The sequence below is a fragment of the Gadus morhua genome, chromosome 17, assembly GCF_902167405.1.
Source record: "Gadus morhua chromosome 17, gadMor3.0, whole genome shotgun sequence".
Lineage (NCBI taxonomy): Eukaryota > Metazoa > Chordata > Actinopteri > Gadiformes > Gadidae > Gadus > Gadus morhua.
The window spans coordinates 19,195,396-19,223,057 of NC_044064.1; the positions used below are offsets into that span (position 1 = coordinate 19,195,396).

At 43.8% G+C, this 27,662-nt stretch overlaps 2 protein-coding genes across 3 annotated transcripts in view; one reads left to right on the plus strand and one right to left on the minus strand.

Annotated features, from left to right (window-relative positions):
- ifngr2 (interferon gamma receptor 2) lies at positions 1-8,891 on the plus strand. Its single transcript, XM_030337859.1, has 7 exons — positions 1-249; positions 1,191-1,308; positions 1,712-1,875; positions 4,534-4,679; positions 6,112-6,253; positions 6,454-6,599; positions 8,441-8,891. The coding sequence occupies exons 1-7, from the start codon at positions 162-164 to the stop codon at positions 8,534-8,536; spliced, it is 900 nt and encodes a 299-aa protein (XP_030193719.1). The 5' UTR covers positions 1-161; the 3' UTR covers positions 8,537-8,891.
- LOC115529265 (transmembrane protein 50B) overlaps positions 8,848-27,662 on the minus strand; it is a 23,219-nt gene continuing 4,404 nt past the window's right edge. The window contains exons 3-8 of one of the 2 annotated variants that reach the window (XR_003973500.1): positions 19,403-19,515; positions 17,324-17,391; positions 17,114-17,206; positions 12,516-12,573; positions 10,433-11,790; positions 8,848-9,305 (exon numbers count right to left, since the gene is read on the minus strand). Coding sequence is in view for 1 of the 2 variants with exons in the window: in XM_030337860.1 (XP_030193720.1) it covers positions 11,745-11,790; positions 12,516-12,573; positions 17,114-17,206; positions 17,324-17,391; positions 19,403-19,515 (378 nt within the window). In the remaining variant the exon portion in view is untranslated. Of the gene's footprint in view, positions 9,306-10,016; positions 11,791-12,515; positions 12,574-17,113; positions 17,207-17,323; positions 17,392-19,402; positions 19,516-27,662 lie in introns of those variants that run through there. The other variant, XM_030337860.1, reaches the window with a different exon arrangement.

Sequence of the window (27,662 nt, forward strand, 5' to 3'; positions counted from 1 at the left end):
GAAAGAAGAAGAAGAAGACGAAGAAGCAGGAGAAGAAGAAGACAGGAAGCAGCTGTATCGGTGGTGCGTAACAGAAGTTGTACAAAGAACCTTAAACACTACATTGCGATGATCACAGACGACATGGACAACTAAATATAGAGAAAATAGAGAGATGTGACATGATGGCCAGATGTGGTTCCGTGGCCGTCCTGCAACCCCCAGTGTGGACCCTGATGTGGTCCTTTCTGCTGCTGCTTGTCAGTCCAGGTACTTTCGATTTGTTTTTTGAGGTATTCTTGTGACATTGCCACATACACATATCTAAAAACGACTAGACCTAGGTTATATAAATATATTTTTTTTTTTAGTCGTGTACTTGCATCATCCAAATATTTCCAACAAGGTTCAACCCAGAGAAACGTATTGGGAAACACGCGAAAAACAGTGATCCATTAGCCCTCATTTATCCAGCAGATATTTAAATATCGATCTATCTCACTATTATGCGCTACTCTCCGACAGGCGGCCCGTCAGCCGCCAGCTGATGGTGTTGCGCACACACACTTTACTGGGACAGATCCGTCTTTATTTAGGTTTTTGTATCCATAGGACTGAACGACAGTTCAGGCTTCGTAGTCTTTGTTAAGTCAGTTTAACCTGTATTAAGTAAAGTCTATGTTAAATTAGTTAATCTGTATTATACACAGCTTATGTTAAGTCATTTAAACCTGTATTATGTACTGTCTTTGTTAAGTCAGTTTAACATGTAAATTTAGCACAAAAAGTAAGGAAATTTGTTTGCTTTGGCAGAGAAGATTTGGTACATTTTTCATGGGTGCTACCCACATACTCGGCTCTGCTGCTCATCCCACAAGTGCATGTTCCTTACAAATGGGGCACCATTTGAAAGGGAACTATACAGGCTCTCCAACGGTATAAGATTTATTGCAAAAAAGCATTGTTACTACAGTGAAATAATCAACCAAACACAAATTTCCTTACTTTTTGTGCTAAGTTTATTATATACTGTCTATTTTAAAGACTGTAAAGCCTACCCCCCCTCCCCCCTCCCAAATGACATATTATACCTGTAATACAAAAGGTTAATATTCAATGAAGGCTAGCCCTATGCGGCCACTCTAGTGATGGTCCGTCTTCTGTCCTGATATCGTCTGTCTTCTGTCCTGATATCGTCTGTCTTCTGTCAGTATGGTCCTTCCAGGGGGCAGAGCGTCTCCCCCCGCCGAGTCAGGTACACGCTGACCCCCTCCGGTGGTCCGCCCCGCCCAACCACACCGGTCTGTCCTACACCGTTCAGCTTAGAGGGTGAGCGCTCTGTGATGAAACCATGACCTTCCATACATCAACAGCCCACTGCCCATAGGCTACGGGGAAAACATTCTACAATATGAGAAATCCTATTTATTTAGTTTTTGAGAAAATAAGTGAAGTTGTTATAAGTTCTGCTCCTCTATAGATGTATTGCATTTTGCATATGCCTATGAACAGTCATAGTTGGTCTGATGTTCACCAGGATGTCAATGCTAATGGGTGATTGGTCTATGCTCTTATTATCAAGTCTTGTGATGTAATTCCTATATTTCTTCTCATCAGCTAAAGTGTGTGTGTGTGTGTGTGTGTGTGTGTGTGTGTGTGTGTGTGTGTGTGTGTGTGTGTGTGTGTGTGTGTGTGTGTGTGTGTGTGTGTGTGTGTGTGTGTGTGTCCACAGCTTTGAAGCTGAGCGGTGGAGCAACTTCCTGCCTTGTGTCAAGACCCAGCAGACCTCCTGTAATGTAACCATGCAGGACGCGGAGGCTAGCTGTGTCCGTCTTCGTGTTCTTGCACATGGACACAGCTTGACTTCTGACCCTGAGGAAGCATGCAGCCAACAAGGTAGTGAGAGAGAGATGATAGGATTGGCGTAGGACTATCTTGTTTCATATGAAACATCTTGGTTAGGTTTCAGTCTCATGCCATTAAAGTAAACAGAAGGTGTGTCCTGGGGTCTTTGTTGGCAGTTTTCCGCTGTACTATACCGCTGGACCTATCTCCTTCCTCAATTTTTCACCTAGAGACTCCATTCAAATTCTAAAATGTTCAGAATAGCTTGGAATCGCGCGCTTCTTTTTTCTTTAATTTCTTTTATATTTTATACTTTATAAGATATTCAGAATCACAGTTTTAGTTTCATACCGGCTTCGTTTTCAGCTGTTTTCTTAGAAGACGTCTGCCCATTCTGACACTCCTACTTCTTAAGACATCGAAACTCAATCATTTTTCAACCGTTTACCTTAGTTCAAACCATTTAACAAATCCACACACAAATCTACAACCATTTAACAAATCTACACATGATCTTCAATAATATCCAAACGGAATTTCGATATAATTTAAGCTTTATTCAGAATCACAGTTTAGTTTCCTGCCAGTTTTAATCACGAACCAGCTCGCTATTCTCTTAAAGACACACACACACACACACACACACACACACACACACACACACACACACACACACACACACACACACACACACACACACACACACACACACACACACACACACACACACACACACACACACACACCAGCAGTGTAGGGCAATACATTTGACCTTTCAGATTCTTCAGTTCAATTCCTTTTACATTTCTGCATTTTTATCAATGCGCTTTTCATTCAGCTGTCACTTTATTTGTTTCCAACCATTTACATTTCTTAAATGGTGTGCATGTTTACATTGTTTACTCCATTGAGACTTTTGGACTTTTGTTCAAATCCCTTCACTTGATTGAACCCATTTAACATTTCTTTATGTCTTAATCTATGTGGCTTTATTAAAAAATATTTTAAACCTCACTTTGTACTACAGCACTCACCGCATTTTCTGCAGGAAATGTATGTTCTAGTTTATATTGATACTTCTGGGCTTCCCGTTTGAAGGTGATTTCAAGTAATGACACGCTTGTTTTGAGTGATGATGACGCAACAACATTCGCACTTTTATTGCCTATCTTGTTTTATATTGTAGCCCGCCATAAAACCGGATGGATTCGTTTTCCAGACGTTTCATATATTAAGTCTCAATTGCTCATTGACAGGAGATTTATTTAATATAAGTCCTGTTTACACATTGGACAGTAGCCGTGCTTACATGGCACATCTGATCCGCATAGATTTCTATGCGGAATAGATCTGTTCCTAAAATGTGATCCGAATGTATTGTATGCATGGCAAAAAGTGACAAAAGTGTCCGTTATGTCTCTCGCGCTCACCTGACACATCTCTGGACCGGCGGCGACATAATGGACATCTTATCATTATTTGGCATTGTGAATTTGATTTTAATGATAGCACAGCAGGAGAGAGCTTTTCTCTTCCTGCTCCTTCAATTAAGAAGGAGTCCGATCTTTATATTTACCCCCACCTCCACCACAAACAAGAGGAATTTGGATGCGAGTCCGCAGCCAAGACTGGTGGCAGAGAGTGGTCTTACGGGAATTTAACGACCAGGAATGGCGAGAAAATCTTAGGATGAGTCTGACATTTGTCTCCCCGAAGGTCCAATTGCGAACTACTGCAGCTGCCATCTCTCTAAGTTAAGAAGTATTTTAATGTTCAGTCTGCAAAAGTACTACCAGTAGCCTGCTCATTTACAGTTATCTCCGATGCGCGCGGACACTACGATACACAAACACGTCATTAATAAACACACATGTCCTGTCCCTTAGCAACCGGACACGCTTTCCAGGTTCACTTACGGAGTGGTAACAAAGACGTGAATCAGGCAATAAATCCACTTTCCTTGACAGCGGTCAAGTTCGGTGTGCATAAAAGTACCGACGGAGCTCAGTGGACCAATTGCGAACTACTGCAGCTGCTCCAAGTTAAACCCCAATCTATTCGGAATAAGTGTACACATGTCGATTAAAACGGACTACACCACCTCTTCTATTCAGCATAGAATTCTATGCCGAACAGATAATTGTATTCCGAATGAGGCGTATATATGATCATTTTCTATTCCGCATAGAAATCTATGCGGATCAGATGTGTCCATGTAAACGCGGCTAGTGTTTCCACATAGAACACACATGAACACGCAGAGTGCCACAAGATGTACTATTAGGGCAAAACGCATATCAATTTCAGAGATCAAATAGTATACCGAATATAAATAAATATTGTCCAATGTCCAGTTTTTATACCAAGACTATTCTGAAATAATCAGTCCTGTTTTAAGAAGCAACTTTGTTTTGCAAGAGAATATTATTAAACTATCACCACCACGGTACGCTTTAATTAAACCGTTTATTATGTTTTAATTAGGCTTATAGTTTTAGGAAGGAACGAATGATGAAGAATCATGGCCATACTCCTCTACATGGGAAACGTCGCTTACAAGACAGATTATTGTTCGAAAAGGCCTAAAAGGACGTCTAAATGACTGAGTAACCGTATATGGTCATTGGTCCCACATTAGATTCAGAGGAACAGATACAGGCACCGACTGGAGGTCCATGACATCAAATCCTGTGTGCCTCCCCCCTTCAGGTTCCTCCTGCAGCCCCGAGGTCCAGCTGAGCGCCCAGCCCGGCAGCCTGACTGTGCTCCTCCGCGCGGACCACCCGCGCATCCTGGAGTACGGAGCCTTCATGAAATACCTCGTATACCTGGCCCGGGAGGGGGAGCCCCTGGAGGTGAGGAGGGGTCAGGGGTCACCGTCAGGGAGGGGGCGACAGGGAGGTGAGGAGGGGTCAGGGGTCACCGTCAGGGAGGGGGAGCCCCTGAAGGTGAGGAGGGGTCAGGGGTCACCGTCAGGGAGGGGGCGACAGGGAGGTGAGGAGGGGTCAGGGGTCACCGTCAGGGAGGGGGAGCCCCTGAAGGTGAGGAGGGGTCAGGGGTCACCATCAGGGAGGGGGTACCTGGAGGGGTCAGGGGTCACCATCAGAGAGGGGGGGACCTGGAGGGGTCAGGGGTAGAGCGCCTGCTGTGGTGAGTGTTTGTAGCGCAACCCCAACACCCGACACTCCGCTGGTGCCCTCACCCAGCCAGGGGTCACGTGTTGGTGGTGCTTTAACGGATGCGGTGATGGCAGAAGCCAGGCTGGATGTGTTCAACCTGCCATGGAGGTTCACTCCCCAACACAAACAGAAGATAGTTCGAGATGGGATCCTCCAAAGGGTGGGCCGAGTCGTAGTCTAACCATTTACCTGCCGTCTTTTGTCTCTAGAACAGGGGTCGGCAATGCTAGGCACGCGTGCCACCACTGGCACGGGGCAGCATAATCATTGGCACACTTAAAAAAATAAATAAAATAAAATAAATTTATTTTTTGTTATTATTATTAAAAAATGTCACCGCACAATGCGGCAGCATAATGACTACTACAGACTTTTTTGCACTTTGCAAAAATTGTGCACTTTTTAAACCTGTTGTGAGTAATAGGGAAATAAAAAAATATTGTTGCAAGTGGCCTGTATGCATCGCCTTCACATGGTTTTGCAAAGCTGTATGCCTTAAAGGTATTGATGTGGATGTTTCCAACATTCTCATATATTCTCGTTTTTTACATTTCTCACAGTGCAAATATGTTTTTGAATGAGTTTCTGAAAAAGGTGTTTTAAGATGGGACGTATGTAATTATAATTTGTAAGCCCATGTTGCAAATATAACAACCAAAAAAACGTTTAAAATCTCGATGCATGATTCTGGACTATATGGAAATAATACAATCCCAGGTCTTCTGGAAATGTTTTTGGTTGCTGTGTCATAATTCATCTTAATATTAATATATTGTTGCGGCACACTCATTAACGAGAAGATGTCAAACTGGCACTGCATGTTGAAAAGGTGGCTGACTCCTGCTCTAGAAGCTAGGAGCAACAGGCTCTTCTATCAGATCCTTTTAGGCTGGCACATCCTACCAGGCCATACAACGGTTGGCCAGTTTGTCATAGGCTACGTAATATCCATTCAAATAGACACAAAAGACGTGGGAGGTGGGGGTGTTGTCACTAGCAGAGTGTTGCAGTATCTTTGCATTGTGATCAATGTTGAACTTCCCCCTCCTTTGGCAGGTTGAGGTTTGAGTTCTTGTCAAGTGTGTCCTTTGCATACCTTCCCCGCCAGGAGTACGGCCAATCTCCGTCGTCGCTGGTGATCAAGGAGCTGGAGGAGGGGGGGCGGTACTGTGTCAGAGTGGGCCTCGTCTACCACGGGGTCCGCATAGGGCTCCCCAGCTGTGTCAAGTGTCAAGACATTCCCCAATCGGGTAGGCTTTGCTCCTGGAGCTTTGTGCCAAAATGATGAGCGATTAATGTAAATGCTGATTGCGTGAATACAGTAAACCTTATTGTGTGTGTGTGTGTGTGTGTGTGTGTGTGTGTGTGTGTGTGTGTGTGTGTGTGTGTGTGTGTGTGTGTGTGTGTGTGTGTGTGTGTGTGTGTGTGTGTGTGTGTGTGTGTGTCCCAGGTGAGCGGGCCAGGCAGCTGTTGGTCACCCTGGTTCTGGTGATCTCCGTCACGGCGGTGCTGGTGGTTCTGTCAGTGATCTACTTCCTTCTCTTCCAGAGCCGTAGGATCAAGGAGTGGATGCGACCGCCCTATGTGGAACCAAATGTGAGAGCAGTAGTTATCCACAGATACACACTATCACACGCAGCCACAAACCAAACCATCACACACAGACACAAACCAAACCATCACACGCGGCCACAAACCAAACCATCACACACAGACACAAACCAAACCATCACACAGACACAAACCAAACCATCACACAGACACAAACCAAACCATCACACAGACACAAACCAAACTATCACACACAAAAACAAACCAAACTATCACACAGACAAAAACCAAACCATCACAGACACAAACCAAACCATCACACGCAGACAAAAACCAAACCATCACACAAACACAAACCAAACCATCACACAGACACAAACCAAACCATCACAAAGACACAAACCAAACCATCACAAAGACACAAACCAAACTATCACAGACAAACCAAACCATCAGACACAAACCAAACTATCACACAGACACGAACCAAACTATCACACAGACACAAACCAAACTATCACACACAAACCAAACTATCACACAGACGCAAACCAAACCATCACACACAGACACAAACCAAACTATCACACACAAACCAAACCATCACACAGACACAAACCAAACCATCACAGACACAAACCAAACCATCACACACGGACACAAACCAAACCATCACACAGACACAAATCACATCATTCAAGTTTAGCCTATTCTGCTATTTCCGTTTTGCCCTGTGACTTTACTGTTGTGACACTCGCATGGTGTCCAGGTATTACCGTTATAATTATAGCATAATGACAAACTATTTAAAACATGCAAGATTCCCTATTTCAAGATTAAGAAAAACGAGCCTTATTCCTGTAGCCAACCTTAAAGTCAACGTCTACAGGGCAGAATGTGTTCTAGCGCACATTTCACTCAAAACTATGTTGCATATTGTCTTTATCGATCCAGTTAACTTTTGTTTTGCTTTAATCGTTGTCATTTGTGTTATATATTCAACATAGCAAAAGGAACTGCCAGTTTATCTGTTACTGAAATACTGTAAGGTCTCCAATTTGGTTTTTGTCCTTATCCCTAAACACCACGTAGCCGTTCCACGCTGCTGAGCGCGGGCCTCTTCACGTGACGTCAGACAGCCTTCTACCAGGTCGTCTGACGTCACGACCATGAGGCACCGGCGGAACGGTGTGAGCTCTGTCCGGGCGGTGTGTGTGTAGAGCTCTGTCCGGGCGGTGTGTGTGTAGAGCTCTGTCCGGGCGGTGTGTGTGTAGAGCTCTGTCCGGGCGGTGTGTGTGTAGAGCTCTGTACGGGCGGTGTGTGTGTAGAGCTCTGTCCGGGCGGTGTGTGTGTAGAGCTCTGTACGGGCGGTGTGTGTGTAGAGCTCTGTCCGGGCGGTGTGTGTGTAGAGCTCTGTCCGGGCGGTGTGTGTGTAGAGCTGTCTGAGGGGGGAGTGTGGACGCGTGAAGCTCTGTCTGGGGGGTGTGTGGACGCGTGGAGCTGTCTGGGGGGGCTGTGGACGCGTGGAGCTGTCTGGGGGGGGAGTGGACGCGTGGAGCTCTGTCTGGGGGGTGTGTGTGTGTGTGTGAGGAGCTCTCTCTGGGCAGCAGACGACTGCGGCGTCCGAGAGAAGGTTTGGCATTTCGGACGATTCTTGTGTAACATTACGGTGTGTGTGGCAGATTTCATATGCAACATTACTAAAAACGTTTCATAGAGTTGGCGTGGGTCGTAAACATAGAGATAACAACCTCTTTCCTCAAACTCGGTTCGAATTCCATCTGAATCAGGGGGCTCACCGGCTCTTTGGTCAGAGGAGGGGTCTCGGGTGGTTTGGGGGTCACCGTGCTTCCACGGTGTGTTGATGTGTTTAACTCTTTCATTAGTGCATCAGAGAGCTTCGTCCCGTGGATCCGGCTCTCACCTACAAACCCATCGATGAGCAGTGCGACCGCATCTCCCTCATCCAACCCTCCGCCTGAGCCTTCCCCAAGCCATCCCTTCACAGCGGACTCCCAGAGAACACTAATGAGAACGGAGCTCTTGCAGTCATTTTTTTAGGATGAACCATTACCAACTATGATTTTTTATTTACACATTTTTTAATGTTCTACAAAAACTTCAGAACAGTCATTTAATTCATGACATAATTTTGTGGCGGCCACTAGTGACGGCTGTACCACCACCAGCAGTGTTCATTTACTTGACTTCATGTAACCTATTATTGACCACTAGATTATGCACACAACCAAACTTGATTTCGATTTGATTAAACTGGGGCACTGGTATGACATCCATTTACATAATTTATTAAATAAAACTTGATAGTAAAATAACTGACTAGAGCATGTGTACTTTTATTCACAATGGTTTAAAAGTATTCAGAAGTAATTTGGTTTGGATACAAAATGAGGGTCAGGGTCTTCCCTTCGGATCGGCATCACACCCTCACCACTCCGAACAGCAGCTGTTATCTCGCCGGTATCAAATGTGAAGCAGCGCATCAAAACACTGCCTAGGTCAACTGGTCAAACTGGCCCGTGGCCATCCCTTAATGTTGACATGTCTGTGGTCATGGTGAATGTATCAGGATTGCGAATAAATGGAAGAAACTTTGATTGCTAATTCTTCCACACCACAGCCTTGATACAGAGGTCCAGGGTTAGAAGGTCACATGGATGGATTGTTAAGTCCTGGCCCTCTCCGCCACCACCACCTGGTTCCTAGTCTGGTGGGGACTAATACATGAACCTGGTTTGGCATTTCGGACGATTCTTGTGTAACATTACGGTGTGTGTGGCAGATTTCATATGCAACATTACTAAAAACGTTTCATAGAGTTGGCGTGGGTCGTAAACATAGAGATAACAACCTCTTTCCTCAAACTCGGTTCGAATTCCATCTGAATCAGGGGGCTCACCGGCTCTTTGGTCAGAGGAGGGGTCTCGGGTGGTTTGGGGGTCACCGTGCTTCCACGGTGTGTTGATGTGTTTAACTCTTTCATTAGTGCATCAGAGAGCTTCGTCCCGTGGATCCGGCTCTCACCTACAAACCCATCGATGAGCAGTGCGACCGCATCTCCCTCATCCAACCCTCCGCCTGAGCCTTCCCCAAGCCATCCCTTCACAGCGGACTCCCAGAGAACACTAATGAGAACGGAGCTCTTGCAGTCATTTTTTTAGGATGAACCATTACCAACTATGATTTTTTATTTACACATTTTTTAATGTTCTACAAAAACTTCAGAACAGTCATTTAATTCATGACATAATTGTGTGGCGGCCACTAGTGACGGCTGTACCACCACCAGCAGTGTTCATTTACTTGACTTCATGTAACCTATTATTGACCACTAGATTATGCACACAACCAAACTTGATTTCGATTTGATTAAACTGGGGCACTGGTATGACATCCGTTTACATAATTTATTAAATAAAACTTGATAGTAAAATAACTGACTAGAGCATGTGTACTTTTATTCACAATGGTTTAAAAGTATTCAGAAGTAATTTGGTTTGGATACAAAATGAGGGTCAGGGTCAGGGTCTTCCCTTCGGATCGGCATCACACCCTCACCACTCCGAACAGCAGCTGTTATCTCGCCGGTATCAAATGTGAAGCAGCACATCAAAACACTGCCTAGGTCAACTGGTCAAACTGGCCCGTGGCCATCCCTTAATGTTGACATGTCTGTGGTCATGGTGAATGTATCAGGATTGCGAATAAATGGAAGAAACTTTGATTGCTAATTGTTCCACACCACAGCCTTGATACAGAGGTCCAGGGTTAGAAGGTCACATGGATGGATTGTTAAGTCCTGGCCCTCTCCGCCACCACCACCTGGTTCCTAGTCTGGTGGGGACTAATACATGAACCTCTGTTGCTTATTTTCCCTTTTATCCATACATATTCTTCAGCACTTATAATAGATATTAGTAATTCCCATCCCAAGCAGTGGGATGGACCCCAGGGAGCGAACAGTCAGGGCCGGGAGCTCCAGGTCAGTCCGTGTTCATCTCCAGCTCCCCGACAGACGCCTCCATGACCACCGGCCCAGTGTTGAGGACAGAGGCCTGATTTCCCCAGAGAGGAAGGGTTGGACAGGTGATGCAGTCGCCATGAAAACAAGCGTGATTGGAAGTGAATTGCGGGACAGTGAAAGACGACAAAGTTTGCAGCAGATGCTGGAACAAAAAAAGTGTTCGAATGGCTGAGCGCGTAGCGAGGGGAGACGCTCTGAAGCGTAGGTTGGGATCGACACTCGTCCTGCACTGACGACCACTGAGATCAGCCTCAGACAGGACGTCTACTCCACGTCTATATGGCAACTGTCATCCTCTGGCCAATCAGAGGAGCATTTGTGATACGCATTGTGTCTACAATGATGGCACCGTCCCTGATGGCTTTAGCATTTAACAATCTACTGAACACTACATCTAATTACAGCATTCTGAATAGACAAGTTCACCATTAACAACCCCAGGCCATTTAAGGAACCTCTTGCACCAAAGAATCAACACGCTTGGTCCAAAATTAAAACAACAGTTTCGATGATCCTAGCTGTGCGTTTGACAGAAAGTAGATAAATACATATTGATCCCCTGAATAAATAACACCTAAATGTGATAAGCTTGTGGACTGAATACAGATTTAGGAAATTACAAAAAGACCCAAACCCAGATGGACCACACCGCTCCTCTATGTAAGCAGCATACAGCTCAGTATATAACATATAGCGACGTTAGCCTAAAGGCTTAGTAATGGTTCCACGTCGACGCAACGCAATGACCACACAGACGATTCGACGCGGTCCTGAACCTGTTTTGGTTCTGCATCGGATGCAAGGAGGGTCCGCAAGGACGTAATGGGTCCGTAAACCCCCTTGCGCGGAGAAAAAAAAGTAGACGTGGAACCATAACTAAGCCTTTAGTGTCCATGTCATAGCGAAAATGAGTTAATTGTTCAGATAAATGCATTTACTAAGCTGAATCATGTTCCTTATTGTAGCCTTGATGTTGCTGGACCCTGAAGGCACATCAGGATGTGGCATCTGTAATAAACACTGTCCAGCTCAGGGTTCAAAACTGGCACGTACAGCGTGATTAGAAACGTGAAGAAACATTTGAAATTAAAGCAAAAAAAAAAGTTGTAGATGAAGATTGGGGGGGGGGGGATGGGGCAAGGACCCTAACCCCACAGATCTTCTGTCCGCCCAAACTTGAAGATGAGAGTGCTGCAGAGGGAGAGAGATACAGGAGTGAGAGTCAACAGAGAGATGATGAAAGACACACACAGTTAGTCGTACACACATAGTGGCTTCACCACAGTCCTCTACTACCTATTGGTCCCAGAGGGAGGACACCATTATATCCACAGGTGGTTTAGACCAGGGTTTTTCAAACTATTAGACGCGCCTCCCCTAGGGGGCACTAGAGTTCTTCAGAGGGGTGCGACGTGAGAAAAAATGCCAAAAGGTGGCTAAACTGCAGTTAACAGATGGATTTTTATGCAGATAAAGATGCTAAAATGCGTTTAAAATATGTTCAAAAACGGACAAAGATGTTTAAAATTTATTAAAAATGTATTTAAAATGTGTAAAAGAATAATAATATCTTTAAAAATGAATAGAGATGTTTGGAATTTTAATTTTTTTCTTTATTAAAATAATAAAAATATCTCAAATTAAAAGTTCTTTCAAAAAACGTGTTGGGGGGGGGGGGGGGGGGGGGCACAGCCGTTTATTGGTTCTCTGAGGGGGGGCTCACTCCCTCGCACTTTAAAAACCCCTGGGTCTGGCCCTTTGACCAAAATTGGTGAACTTATCCTTTAATATATGACAGTACATTACATCATTGTATAATATAATATTACATGATAGATGAGATGTTACATATAGTTCTCTGATATGAACTAAATGAAAGCCAGGAGGCTGTCGATCAGAGCGCTCTGATTCCTGACCTGAAGAAGATGAAAGCATTCTGGAAGAACACAGCCAGGCCCGGAGCAACTTCCTTCCCTACAAAATAAAAGCACAAGATAAATATCACTTCTATCCTTGCATTGATGAAGAACCAAGACAGAACTTTATAACATGACAAGATTAAGCAAACAAAGAGAGCAAATACAGCATTTTTCCAAAATAAAAATAAAATGTTAAAATATATAATGCTAAAACAATTTACAACCTGGTTCATTTGGTTGAAGGATGAATCAAAAACAATCACAGCAATCGTTTAAAGAAGGAGATGCTATCAAGTAGTTGATCACAAAAATCACGAAGGAAAACAACTCTATTGAGGTTGTTTGAACAAGAATCTTTAGGAGTTGAAATCCATTGTTTGAATGGGATATAGTGATGCCATTTTTCCTTTCAGGCAATTCTTGAAGGCAAATTATTTCATTGAGCATTTAGGACACACTGGCAGCCTTTACCAAGCATCTTCAAGGAACAACCACTATTCATAGCTTTTATAGTTTAATTGTAGGAGCACAATCATCCAACGATGCAAAGAAATAAAGACCAAAAGTCATTCTCATATTCTTAATTTTTCGGTATTATTTAAGAAAGCAAAGGGAAACTCACATTACACCTTTCACATTGAGGGAGGAACGGAGCGACCTCAAGGAGAATACAATTCATTCATGTATACAAAGCTTATTTCATTAACTAGCAACAAAGCAAGGAAGGTAGTCATTTGATATGAATACCACTCTGTTATTGAGTATGATATACTCAATAACAGAGAGGGACCGAGAGGCAGAGGCTAATGTGCTGAGAGGCAAGAGAGACAAGAGATCAGAGAGACAAGAGATCAGAGAGAGAGAGGCAAGAGATATAAGAGATCAGAGAGACCGAGAGGCAAGAGATCAGAGAGACCGAGAGGCAAGAGAGACAAGTGATAACAGAGACTGAGGGACAAGAGAGACAGAGAGTAGAGAGATCGAGAGGCCAGAGATAAGAGAGACCGAGATGCAAGAGAGACAAGAGATCAGAGAGAGCGAGAGTAAAGAGATACAAGAGATCAGAGAGACTGAGAGGCAAGAGAGACAAGAGATCAGAGAGACAAGAGATCAGAGAGGCAAGAGATCAGAGAGACCGAGAGGCAAGAGATCAGAGAGACTGAGAGGCAAGAGAGACAAGTGATAAGAGAGACTGAGAGACAAGAGAGACAGAGATTAGAGAGAGCGAGAGGCCAGAGATAAGAGAGACCGAGAGGCAAGAGAGACAAAAGATCAGAGAGAGCGAGAGTAAAGAGATACAAGAGATCAGAGAGACTGAGAGGCAAGAGTGACAAGAGATCAGAGAGACAAGAGATCAGAGAGACAGAGAGGCAAGAGATATAAGAGATCAGAGAGACCGAGAGGCAAGAGATCAGAGAGACTGAGTGGCAAGAGAGACAAGTGATAAGAGAGACTGAGAGACAAGAGAGACAGAGATTAGAGAGAGCGAGAGGCCAGAGATAAGAGAGACCGAGAGGCAAGAGAGAAAAGAGAGCAGAGAGAGCGAGAGTAAAGAGATACAAGAAATCAGAGAGACTGAGAGGCAAGAGAGACAAGAGATCAGAGAGACCGAGAGGCAAGAGATACAAGAGATCAGAGAAACTGAGGGGCAAGAGAGACAGGCGATAAGAGAGACTTAGAGACAAGAGAGACAGAGATCAAAAAGACTGAGAGACAAGAGATCAGAGAGGCCGAGAGGCTAGAGATAAGAGAGACCGAGAGGCAAGAGATACAAGAGATCAGAGAAACTGAGGGGCAAGAGAGACAGGCGATAAGAGAGACTTAGAGACAAGAGAGACAGAGATCAAAAAGACTGAGAGACAAGAGATCAGAGAGGCCGAGAGGCTAGAGATAAGAGAGACCGAGAGGCAAGAGAGAAGAGATCAGAGAGAGCGAGAGTAAAGAGAGACAAACGATCAAAGAGACTGAGAGGCCAGAGAGACAAGAGATCAGAGAGACCAAGAGGTAAGACATATGAGATCAGAGAGACCGAGAGGCAAGAGATATAAGAGATCAGAGAGACTGAGAGGCAAGAGAGACAAGTGATTAGAGAGACTGAGAGACAAGAGACAGAGATCAGAGAGACCGAGAGGCAAGAGAGACAAGAGATCAGAGACCAAGAGGCCAGAGAGACAAGGGATCAGAGAGAGTGAGAGTTAAGAGAGACAAGAGATCAGAGAGACTAAGAGGCAAGAGAGACAAGAGACCGAGAGGCAAGAGATCAAAAAGACAGAGAGGCAAGAGAGACAAGAGATCAGAGAGACCGAGAGGCAAGAGCGACAATAAATCAGAGGGACTGAGAGGAAGTGGAGATCAGAGGGAGCGAGAGGAAAGAGAGACAAGATATCAGAGACCGAGAGGCAAGAGAGACAAGAGATCAGAGAGAGCGAGAGGCAAGAGATACAAGAGATCATAGAGACCAAGAGGCAAGAGAGACAAGAGATCAGAGAGACCGAGAGGCAAGAGAGCCAAGAGATAAGAGAGGCCGAAAGGCAAGAGGAGACAGGAGATCAGAGAGACCTAGAGGCAAGAGAGACAAGAGATAAGAGAGTCCAAGAGGCAAGAGAAACAAGAGATCAGTAAGACCGAGAGGCAAGAGAGCCAAGTGATCAGAAAGACCGAGAGGCAAGAGAGACAAGAGATCAGAGATACAGAGAGGCCCAGAGGTACTGAGACCAAGAGACACCGAGGTCCAGAGAACAAGGGACAAAGAGACCGAGACGCTGAGACAGAGGGACAAACAGGCCGAGAGACACAGAGGTCCAGAGAACGAGAGACAAAGAGACTGAGAAGCTGAGACAGAGGGACAGAGAGACCGAGAGACACTGAGGTCCAGAGAACGAGAGACAAAGAGACCGCAAGGCCAACGGGCCAAAACCCAGAGCTCCATAATGACATGCATCTACACCAGGGTTCAGCCACCTTTTCAACGTGAAGTGCCAGTTTGACATTTTCTCGTTAATTAGTTTGCCTTAAGCAACAATATATTAAAAATTAAGCAGAATTATTACACAGCGACCAAAAACATTGACAGATGACCTGGAATTGTACTGTTTTCCATATAGTCCACAATCATGCATCAACATTTTAAGCATTTTTTTGGTTGTTATATTTGCAACAAGGGATTACAAATTATAATTACATATGTCCCATCTTAAAACACCATTTTCAGAAACTCATTCAAAAACATATTTGCACTGTGAGAAATGTAAAAAACGAGAATATATGAGAATGCTGGAACTAGGGTTGCCACGGTGTGGACATTTTCACACCGAGTAATACGCTCGTGTCAACACCGGTATTACCGGTATAAACGGTATTAACTTTGAAACTAGGTCAACCGCCATCTTCTCCGTCAACTCTCCTCTCACACTCGGTGACAGCGGCTGGCAGCGCGCCAATTCTCGGCGTCTTATAACGTTCTATATATAATATATTTTTTTATACCACGGTCTGCGGGAATACTCGATTCTGCTTGGTGTGCATTAACTCCTGATACACGGACACCTGGACAAGTAGTTCCGTCAAATTGTCTGTTTACCGTTGTCAATTAATGCGCTAGCTGGCGTATCGTCTCTAAAATAAGTAACCATAGCAACCCCTCTATGCACGCAGAGAGGGATATTAACTATATATAAAAATGCACGCAGAGATGGATATTAAATATCCTAATAAGAGTTAAATTACATAACTGCACCACAGACCTCAAAATAGCAAATTGTTTTTTAATAGTGTCCATAATCCTCTCCACCCAACATTCAAATGTAAAGAAAAACCTCTCCTCTCTACCCTCCAAGGAGATGAACAGTGGATGTTAATTAACCAATCATGGACATATTTCCATACATACAGTGGGTTTGCAATGCTTTCACATACGCGTGTGTGTGTGTGATATGCAGCCCCTATGGAAAAAAGAAAAATCCACAATCCACATGCTATTTCTATGCAGTTTCACACATATGAATAATCTTTGACATCATAATATTTAAATTAGGCTAATTGTTTGCATGTTTGTGCTGTGTATAGCCTACGTGTGTGTAAGCTTATGTTACAGTTCCAACCTTCCTAGGAACGTCAAAATAGCAACACCAACTGCGCTATCCGCTAGGGCACTTAGGCGAGGTCTGTGCCGGTCAGTGGCGCGATTGCTTTATCGTTCTGTAAGATAGCACTATGTATCATTTGCGCCGGGACACGCCTCTGCTTTTCGCCAACACGGCTATCATGGCGCAAGTGTAGTGGTGTGAGTTTGCTGCGGGGGAAAACCAGCTTTACGCCGGGTGCAACCACCGGCATGCGTCAGTGTAGAAAGTAAATTGCGCTGGGTGCAAGATAGGGCCCCATGACTGCATACACAAGCCTTGGCCTGGCACTGAGTAGCACAGAAATAAGTACAACTTGTTTTGAACAAGAGTTCATCCACGAACCAGTGGACTCAGTAAATGGGATGTCTTCAGAGAGCAGACATGTTGGGGAGGGGGGGGGGGAAGAAAGAAAGAAAGAAAGAAAGAAAGAAAGAAAGAAAGAAAGAAAGAAAGAAAGAAAGAGAGACTCACCCTGTGTCACGTACGCGCCGAACAGGATCCAAATGGCGCCGATGAGGGAGCCGAACATCACCATGAAGCCCATGAAGAGCCAGAGACGGACGCCTGCGGGGACAGGAGCAGGCTCATTACCCCGCCATCAGCACGCCTCTCTTCACACGCCTCCCAGATCAATCATCCCTGAACGCACACGCTCCCCGACGCATGGAGACATTGACATACCCGTCCTCCCGAAGCAGCCCTCTCCGTAGGTGTCGCCCCTCACCTGGCCATTAGACACAGCATTGATCCTGTGGATTCACACATGCCACTTAGGTTGACTTAAATTCACATTTCCATTCAGGGCATTTAGCTTTCATCCAAAGCCACTTACAATTACTACATTTGTCAGAAGAAAGAGAAATTTCAGCAAAGATATTCATAAAAACTGTTGCCAAGCACTTACAATCGCAATGTTAACCCATTCTCTGTACACAACAAAGATATCTAGGATAAGACGCTACGCAATGCTAACCCTTTTTTTAAGTGCCAGGACGTACAACATAAAATAAGTGCGTACATTAAGGTCCAGGACGTACACATATACAATAAGTAAGTAAAATTCATAGGAACATTTACAAACCGTTTTCACTGGCCTAAGTGCCGTACATGGTGCAAAAAGGCATATAAAAAGGCATAACATGCCACATGCATAGACAGTACATGAAAAATATTAAAATAAAGAACATCACAAAAGGGGAGGAAAGGCCAGGGAAAAGAGGTGTGTTTTGAGCCTAGATTTAAAAATGGTGACGGAAGGAGCGTCTCTAATTGAAGGCGCCAGTGTGTTCCAAAGGTGGGGGGCAGCCACAGCAACAGCCCTGTCGCCCCTCTGTTTCTATCTAGTGCTCGGAACGTGCAGGAGACCCATGCTACATGATTGGGACCTGGGAGCTGAGTGGCGGTGGATGAGCTCTGTTATATAGGGCGGGGCCAGGCCCTATACCATAAGTAGGGTTTTAAAATGAATTCTGTGCTGGATGGGCAACCAGTGGAGGGGTGCTAGGATGGGGGTTAGATGATCCCGCCTTCTGGATCCAGTCAGCAGCCTTGCTGCGGAGTTCTGGACCAACTGAAGGCGAGAGAGTAGTGATTGAGGGAGTCCTAGGTAAAGGGAGTTGCAGTAATCCAGCTGTGATGTGAAGAAGCCGGTGTGTATTACTTTTTCCATTTTTGTGAAATGATAGATGGGGTTTCATCTTAGCAATGACTCTGAGCTGGTAAAAACTGCTCTTTACTACAGCAGCAATTTGCTTGTCAAAGCAGAAATTCGAGTCAAAGATGACACCCAGGTTTCTGGTGTGGGGTTTGACGTAGTGGGAGAGAATACCTAGGGTGTTGTGGTCGACAGTGTCAAAGGCGGCACTGAGGTCTAATAAGATCAAAATGGCATTTTCTCCAGAGTCTAGAGTGAGGATACAGTAATAAGTGCATACATTAAGTGCCAGGACATACACATATGCAATTAGTGCATCAGAGGGGTGTGGGGGAGTTGGGGGGAGGCTATGTGGAGTACAGGTGAACTCTGAACAAGTGAGTCTTGGGTCTCTTGTTCAGAGTCCAGGTGAACTCTGAACAGGTGACTCTTCAGTCTACTCCAACAAACCAAGTAAGCCGGCTCCGTGAGTGAAAGGCAGGTTGCGCCAAGCCGTGACCGTACCGGGTTGGCAGTGTAAAGATGCCTTATGATTATCAGCATACTGTAGTGATAGATACCAGTGTGCATCTATTTCCATACTCTCTGTGGCTTAGACACCTTCTGTGCTAACCAGGTAGGCACCCATAATGAACCCTAGAGACCGGGTTCAGCCGGAGAAGCTGTCTTTTTAGAGTGATTAGAGAGCTATTTCTTTAGGGTCATTTCTTTCTTTGGAGCTGTCACCTTGCCAGGCCAGTAGAGGCCACCGTAGCTTCTCTGAAGTCAATGGAAAGGCAGGGGTGGGGGAGGGTGATTCAGTTGGTTGAACTCTGCACCTCCCTGCTAGATCTACACACTGCACCTCAAGTGAACCAATGATGGAGAAATGGAGTCTTCTGGGAATAGTGTAAAATGTAATGTAAATAATGTAATTTAGTAGACTTCATTTTAAAGGTTTTAATTTTGTACCTATATGTGAATAACCTTTCATTATGATCCAAATGTAATGTGCAGGCTATTACAGAACTGAATATAGTCCAGCGCTAATTGCTGCCAGATTTGCACAGCTTGTCTTCCAACCAACAAGAACATGGACGTCAGAGAGAGAAAGACAGCGGGCTCACATGAAGAAAGCGATGGTGGAGAAGACGCCACACGTGTGGAAGGCGTGGTTCATCTGCTCCTGTGTTGTGTAGATGGTCGCCGCGTCAATCATCACCCACCAACCGGTAAAGAACTGGGAACAGAGAGACAGAAACAGACAGAAACAGGGTTTATATCGACACTCGGGATGGAGACCAACTGACGATCATGTTGCTCCTAAGAGTGAGACAGGTTGCGCTGAGAAAGAGAGGTATGGACGTGGAGACAGACGGACAGACAGGGTTTATATTGAAACTTGAAATAGTGACTTCCAATTGACGATCACATGCTCCTTTTAAGAGGGGGACACCTTTCGCTGAGAAAGAGCGAGATAGTTGGATAGAGAGCAGGAGAGAGAGGGATATAGAGACAGACAGACAGGGTTCATATTGACGGGATAGGGACTTCCAACTGACGATGTCAGTTGAGGCAGCTTTTGCAGAGAAAGAGAGACATGGACACAGACAGGGTTTATATTTACACTCCTATAAATAGTGTAAGTAATCCATAAGATAATGGCTTGACCAACGTTGAAAATTAAATATATAATGCTCATTATATTATGAGAAGACTGTATCTGCAAGGCATCTCTTCATATTCCAAATCAAACCAAAGGATTATGACGCTATAAGCCATCAAAATATCCCGGTAACCCCACCATTGGAGGGATATCGGCAGGTACAAAAGAGGGAGGGAACATGTCTTTAATGCAGTACATTCAATAATTGAATAATCAACCTTCTTCATGATGCATAATCTCATTCAGATATTATATACAAATCAATTGAATAATCAATAGATTATTAAAAAATCACACATTTCTTCCTATATGGCTCCAAGAGCTGGGTAAAGGGACAGCACAGCGCAGCAATCTGACTCCAGAACAGGCTGAGCAGCTTGTTCTACAAAATGACCTAGACCTGGCTACTGGAGCCTGCACAATAACAGTTTAACAGTGGTACTTGTGAAATCATTATATTTTATTTGAAATAAAAATGCAGCTAGCCTAAGCATATTTATGCAACACCATTTATATACTTTGTTTAACTTGAACTTTATATTCTTTAAGCCACCGAGAATACAGAAGAGGTCAAACATTTTATACGTGCAAGTTTATCATGAATGTTACATTTACAGTCTTTTACGTTTGCGTTGTACATTTACAATATTGCAATCAACTTTATCAGGATGAACGGTTATAGAAAATAAGGCCGCATTTTTGATAAGCTCCAGGAGTGGCAAAATGCGGTTATATGTTTCAAAATAGCACAAATAAGCATCTCTGTAGAATAAGCATCTTAATATGAATCTCTACCTGCAACCCAAATGCTGACAATTGCCGGCCAATGCTGGAATTCGTGACTAAATTGTTTAGAAAGTACAATGTTCAATGTGAGGAATTGGAGATAATGCAGACTCAAGCTTTTGGAGAACCCTCAACTTTTGACAGGTTTAGAGAACAAGGCATCTCACATTTATAAAAGCAATTAATTTAGACGCAGAGGCTCAGGATCATCGTTCCATGGACGAGAGCACATTCAGGAAAACGTTCTGCCTTGTTTTAAATTCACTCATGAAGTGCTGCCAACGTTTATTTCTTAACGAGGTTATTTGACTCAAACCTCTAATGTAAATGACCATATGGGCTTTACATCGGGCACTCATTAGGAACTTCATGTTTAAGCACTGGAATGCAAATCCCTCTTCATTGCGCAGATACAATGGCAATTAGCAAGACAAGCATGCCCGTAGCCATCTATGAGGTTACCGAGGTCTGGACCGAGCTCATTCTTCTAGGAGATAAAAATAATATTGGAAATTAAATACAACTATTTACAAAATCAGTGGTTGAGAACATCCAGGTAGTTCTTTGTGAGAATAAATTAAAGGAGCAGGAGGACATAGAACATGGAGTAAGAGTAAATAGAAGGATTCAAATGTACACGCTCCCTCCGCTCAACCTCTGCTGGACTACTATGTATCCCCACATCACGACTCACTTCAATGGGTCATTCAGCTGTTCAGCACCCAGGCTCTGGAACTCCCTCCCCCCACACATAAAACAGTCAGACACCATTTCAACCTTCAAGTCACAACTCAAAACTCACTTGTTCAAACTCGCACACAACGTCTAACTGATCACTGTTTTGATTGTTGTTGTTTTTTTATTTTATTTATTTCTTATTGCTTATGTTTATTTATTTATTTATTTTTTCCACAATGTCTTGCTTTTTAAAAAATGTATGATGACTATATGCTCTGTAAGGTGACCTTGGGTGTCTTGAAAGGCGCCTCTAAATTAAATGTATTATTATTATTATTATTATTTACATATCTTTATACCCTGCCCTGTTGTCTGCTCCTCTCTTCTGGGTGACCTCACGTGGGCTGTCCCTTTGCCCAGGTTTCCCCATGCCTGCAGAGCCGTGACCTGGCCGGACAGGGGGATTGAAGCTCTGTGCACTGCCTTTGTTTACCGTTTATCCTCATTTCACGCCGAGGGACTCGTAAGACATTTTTTGAAAGTCAATCATGAAGACGACCACTGTTTGATTGTCTGTCAGACAGTTTGTCTGTTGATAAAACCCAATGGAGAACATAAGGAGGTTAAAAAGAGCAGGGGAGATGGAGCATGTGTATGGTTGAGTGCTTTTGAATAGTGCCCTCGACCATACAGCGTTGGGCATTCCTACTTGACTGGCATTCTAGCCTGGTAGCAGCTGAAAAACCCATTTCTTCTTCATATCAAAAAGTCTTATGATAAAGGCCTGGGATCTACTGACAATCCCTCCACCTGACAGCCTATAGAAAACCCTCCCCTGTCCAGTTCCATGAGAGATTAACTGGTTTCAACTGGACACACACAACATCAGCGTCTTTAACTGGGCTCGCATGAAGGCAGCAGGAGCGAATGCATTCTCTTAGTCTCCATGTCCAGTCTCTAGTTAGCTGTAAAGAGGGATTTCTTTCTGGATGATCACATACAGACATTCAGGCACTGCACTTCCAAATCGATTGTTAAATGGCATTGGACTGTCTGTGAGGCGATCTCTGCTAAAAACCTGCCTTTCAGCCTCTACCTTAGAGCTTGGCTTTAGCGGCGGTGATTGTGAAGACAGCGGGACTCAGCAGGAGCAGCCAACGAGGATCGATAGCCAATGGTCGGCAGAGGGCTGAGGGTTTTGATGTTGCAAGTTTGGGAAATGGACAATAGAAAATTGATTGGAAACTTGATGGCAGCTGAGATGATACTGCTGCTGCCGTCGTCACCTCTGCCTTGAATGGGAAATGGAACTGGCAACAGTTTGACGCTCGTTCTGCAGTTGAGAACTAGTTGATATTTTAGCACAGAGGTTGTAAATCAGTTTCGACTCCTTTTTAGTATCTATGTCACACTGGCCCAGTTTTGTCAATATTAAAGATGAACTGAACTGAAATAATCAACATCGATAACGTGTTAGTTATGACCATGGCAAAAAAAAAAAACGCAAAAATAAATCAATCAATCAAATCAAAAGAAAATGCGTCTTTTATTTATTTTATTAGAGCGCCGATGACGGTCACTGGCATGGTAGGACTAGGTCGTTGCTGCAGACACGCGAACGTCTTCTACACCCGCGTTTGAGCCTGTGAGGGACATGCCTGTAGTGTCCGACTGCCACACTGTAGAGAGGGATAATTTTCAGGCTCCAGCTCCACCTTCGGATCGTGTGGGGGTGACTGGTGTGCGTGTGGGTGCTGCCGGAGCATGGACCCTGCCATTGAATCGGTCTGCTGCCGAGAGGTCCCGGTCAACCTTGACCATGTAACGGTGGGATTAGGTTGCATAACCATGCATAGGGCAATTCGGATGCTGTGCGGCGAGAGAGAGGTTTTGGAAGTGGCCATAAGGGATGTCCGAGCGGAGACACTGGAGCTCCCCATAAATAGCAACCAAGTAACAAGGCGAAAACGATCATTCCCCCTCCGATATCCTTTGATGCGTTTCAGGAATATCTCCGTAAAGACGGAGACGCAACGAGCTGTACAAACGCTGTACCTACATATTCAAGGCGCTGGTTCTCCACATAATGCGCGCATCCAACCTGTGCACTTTATAAAATCATTCGAGCAACTCGAGGAGGAGATAGTAGTTGTTAAACCTTTTAGATTGAGTAGAAATACTTTTTAATGTACAGTTAGTAATTAAATTGACCAAGGGGCTGTTTTTAAAGCTACAAAAATAATACAAAAAAAACCTGCAACTTTCAACACTACTCTAACGTTGCTTCAGGCGTCCACACGAAACCTAACACGAAACCGCATAGGTCCGGTTTTATTTGAAACCACTCAGGGACCATGGACCTATTAAAGAACAGGGTTTATGATCTGCCTAATAACATGGCTATTAAAGACATGGTTTCACAAAAAAATCAGCTCCGGGTGGACTGGACCTGAAAGACATGCGCTTTGGGAGATACACCCGCGTATGAGAGGCGGATTCACAAGTGTCACGTTTACTTTAGGTAGATGATAGAGGTTTACTTTCTGGTGGATGTCGATGGATATTGCACAGATGGATATTGCACAGATACATCTTACTATGAAACTACTTCTTCGAGTTTAACTCCCTCTGCATCAGCAATCGGCTAGTCGGCAAACAACAGGATGAGTAGAAAGGGACATTTGTGGACCTTCTGTTTACAGACCCGCCGTGGTTTAATTAGCAGCTTGGAAACATAGATCTGTGATATCGTCTGAGTAATGGTTTATATACTTTATGGTCGGAGTGCAAGCTTGTGGAGATTGACATGAAAGGGGCTGATTGACATTGGAGGGTTAGTCAGTTTTAAGGCTGCCAGGCATGTATTAAGGGCTGGTTTTCTATTCAAAGGTAGCCTGTGGAAATGTATGATTACCCCAGCTGCCTTGGCCCTATATAATTCATTAATGAAGCCTGGGGGAATGTAGACTCTAACGGTGAGACCATACTGCTCAGCACGCACGTGTTAGTCACTGCTCACGAGCGCAGCACATTGGGAGTTAGTTATTTATTTTACATTTTACATTACACTCATTTTTGACTGTAAATGTATTCTAAAACACTAAAACATACAGGTTCTGCATTAAATTCACATATTCGTCAAAAGTGTTTAAAGTATATTTAAGGTATCAAAAACTATGTTTTCTATTCTTTTTTTTTTTTTTTTTTTTTTAAATCGGCCGATTAAATCATAATCGTAATTTTTCTCTGAAAATAATCGGCATCGGCATCGGCACTCAAAAATCAATATCGGTCGGGCCCTATCTGTTATATGAACTAAACTTCAAATTTCAGTTCAGTTCCTCTTTAAGCAACTAATCGATCAAGCCACACACACATACACACACACACACATACACAGACACTAGGGATGCTTGCGATTAGTAAAGTCGACGAATCGATTCTGATTCACTTTAACATTTTATTTTCCGTCTGAGATTGCTGATAATATAATTTACTTATATTATATATATAGTTATATACGTAGTTAAACAACTTGTCCTTACCCCCAAAATCGAATAATTGATCTAAGCGTGCTCCGGTCAGGATCACTGGAAGCAGAATCCGCCGTTTCCAAAGACCGTTCAGGGGTGCCGTCTTTCAAACCTATAGCATTTTTTATTGATAAAGTATTACAAGGAAGAGATGAGAGGACAGGCAACGTACGTCATACCATAGGCTCTTCGGATTGGCCTTCATAGAGACCAGCAAACTTTATACCAGGAGAATCAGCCCATTTGCTGAACAAACTAATCCTTCTAGTTATATAACTAGGCCATTATATGTAATGTGCTTCAGTTCACACTTGTCCACAGTATCTGAGGTCAGGCGCGGGGCCGCCTACCAGCAGTTGGAAGTGGTTGGACTTCATTTGAGTATCTTGTTTTTATTCGACTTGCCCACGATGTACCCGTGTCTTTGTAGCCAGGATTGAGTGAACCGCGGCTTAATGGCAAATAGAAACCAGTATGGGGATCGATAAAATAATTCTAAAGGATGGCATTCAGTGGCATCACATCTCTAAAGACCATTTTTTCTAATGATTATTTAGATTCAAAGCTAGAAAAATGATAACTAACCCACTTAACAATTAGGTTGCTGCGATTTGGATAACGTTTGCTATGGCTAGCCGACTGCAGTAATGTACCTCTCAAAATAGATTTTGGAATTACCTTATAATATAGTACAACATGTAATACTTGTGCCTCCATCTGTTGCTATCATTTACTTGGCCGAATTTGAAATACAACAACATTGCAACTGCTTTAAATGTTAACGTGGGCGCTCCCACTTGCTGCAGTGGCAAGCTCTCACTCAATCACAAACAGCAGCCAATGCAAACACCCTAGAGACAGGCAAATCGTTCTTGACTTCGCCCCACCTTTAAATTCACCAACATTAACCCTGGTTTGACCCCTCTTTTTGTTGTTTGCCTTCTTATACATGCTAATGATATTTTAGCAGCTGATTGCACTGGGTAAGCTCTGCCAAAACAAGAGCACCACGAGTAAAGGTAGGCCAGACTAGTGTGTCATTTTACACTCCTCTACGCTGGGCAAGCAAACCACCTAGGGAAGGCAGGCCCTGGCCACACGAGCAAAAACAATCTTTTCCCCTCCGATTTTCTTGCCGTGGTTTCAGGAATCTCTCCGTAAAGATGGACACATTGCAAAAACACATCTAGCTGTAGAAACGCTGTAGTACATATTCAAGGCCTATATTTGGCGCTGGTTTTCCACCAAAAAAAAAAAGAAGACGAGGCGTAGCATGCGCATCAAGCCTGCGCGCTGTATGCAAACATAAAGTCAAGGAGAAGAAAGCAGTTGTTAAACCTTGTAGATTGTACAGTTAGTAATTTAATTGACCAAGGGGCTGTTTCACCCTGGGACCTGGTATCAGAAAAGCCTGTTTGAAGGCACCGAAAACGCCGGACGGTCGGCCCAAACGTACAAGACTTCTGCATTTTTACACAAAAATCGTTTCTGTGTGGACGGGGCCTCAAAGAGAGGCTTTAAAAACGCTGATTTAGCAAACAGCATATATCTAGATATATCTACAGATATATATAGAGGATTTTACTTAAAAGATAATACAGATGTGAGTATATAAATGATGGACACATGTTGGATTGAAATGGGCTTCGTTTGTAGATTTCTAGGACTTTTATTTTTAGACTAGTATTTCATAAAAAATCTGATTATGTATATTTAATCAAAAAATAAATAATGTTTTAAGACTGAGACTGAGACGTTGACAAAGACATTCAACCATATCAAATGGCCAAAGTAACATTCTACAATAAAGAGAAACGGTCCCCTGACGTAGCAGCAGACGGAACAATTCTCTCTGATTACACCAAAGGTTCAGCAATTAGCTCCTTTTATCATTTCCTGATCAACACTCGAACACAATCACCGTAATAGGCAGAACCACCGAGAGAAAGATATATATTTGACCAAAGTTAATATATTTGACCCACATATCCTGTGCCTTTGTGTATTTAATGTTCACCGACAATTTGTAAATGTGTTTTTTCCCTTAAATCCCTCCTTGCTCTTCTTCTTCTCTGTGTCACTCTTCAATTTCCACTCAGATATCAATAAAGTATTCTCATCCAAAACAAATCAGTGAAGAATGCTGGTGTTTTCTGATGTCTCTCTGTGTTCAAACTTATTAGTGTGGGGACAGGCCAGTGCCTCTCCAACTGGTACCAGGCGTTATTTCCAACAAACCTCGATTCGTTTTTGTCCCTACAAGGACCAACCAAAAGGCCAGTCCAAGGCCGTCTTGGTCATGGCCAGGCCCATATACCTTATCAAGGGAAACACTGCATTTGTTCCTTTGTTATTTACGCTTTCTTCAGTATAAACCTCGCCCTGAAACTTTGGTTTGGTGAGAAGAGGGATGGACAGCCAAGGAGCACGTCTGGAGACTGCTCCTCACCACCCAACAATAAAGACTATCCAACCTAAGTCTGCATCTCGCTGTATTACATCCTGGAATAAACCAACTACTTGACCCTCTGATCCAACATGTCAAGCTGCATTGATTTCCACTTCAAGAATTAATACTATGACGAAAATACACAACGCAGAGTCTATACAAACAGCTTAGAAATATGCTGAAATTGAACCTCAGACATGATGCACCCTACGAGGGGCATGCCATACAAAGGAGGGGAAACCAGGAGCAGACGTGTGCGCCACAGACACGTTTAA

Excerpts from the sequence above, each read along its gene's own strand:
- ifngr2 (XM_030337859.1), top strand. The coding sequence starts at position 162 with ATGATGGCCAGATGTGGTTCCGTGGCCGTCCTGCAACCCCCAGTGTGG. Across the intron at positions 250-1,190 it reads GCTGCTGCTTGTCAGTCCAG|TATGGTCCTTCCAGGGGGCA; the intron begins GTACTTTCGATT and ends GTCTTCTGTCAG. Across the intron at positions 1,309-1,711 it reads TACACCGTTCAGCTTAGAGG|CTTTGAAGCTGAGCGGTGGA; the intron begins GTGAGCGCTCTG and ends GTGTGTCCACAG.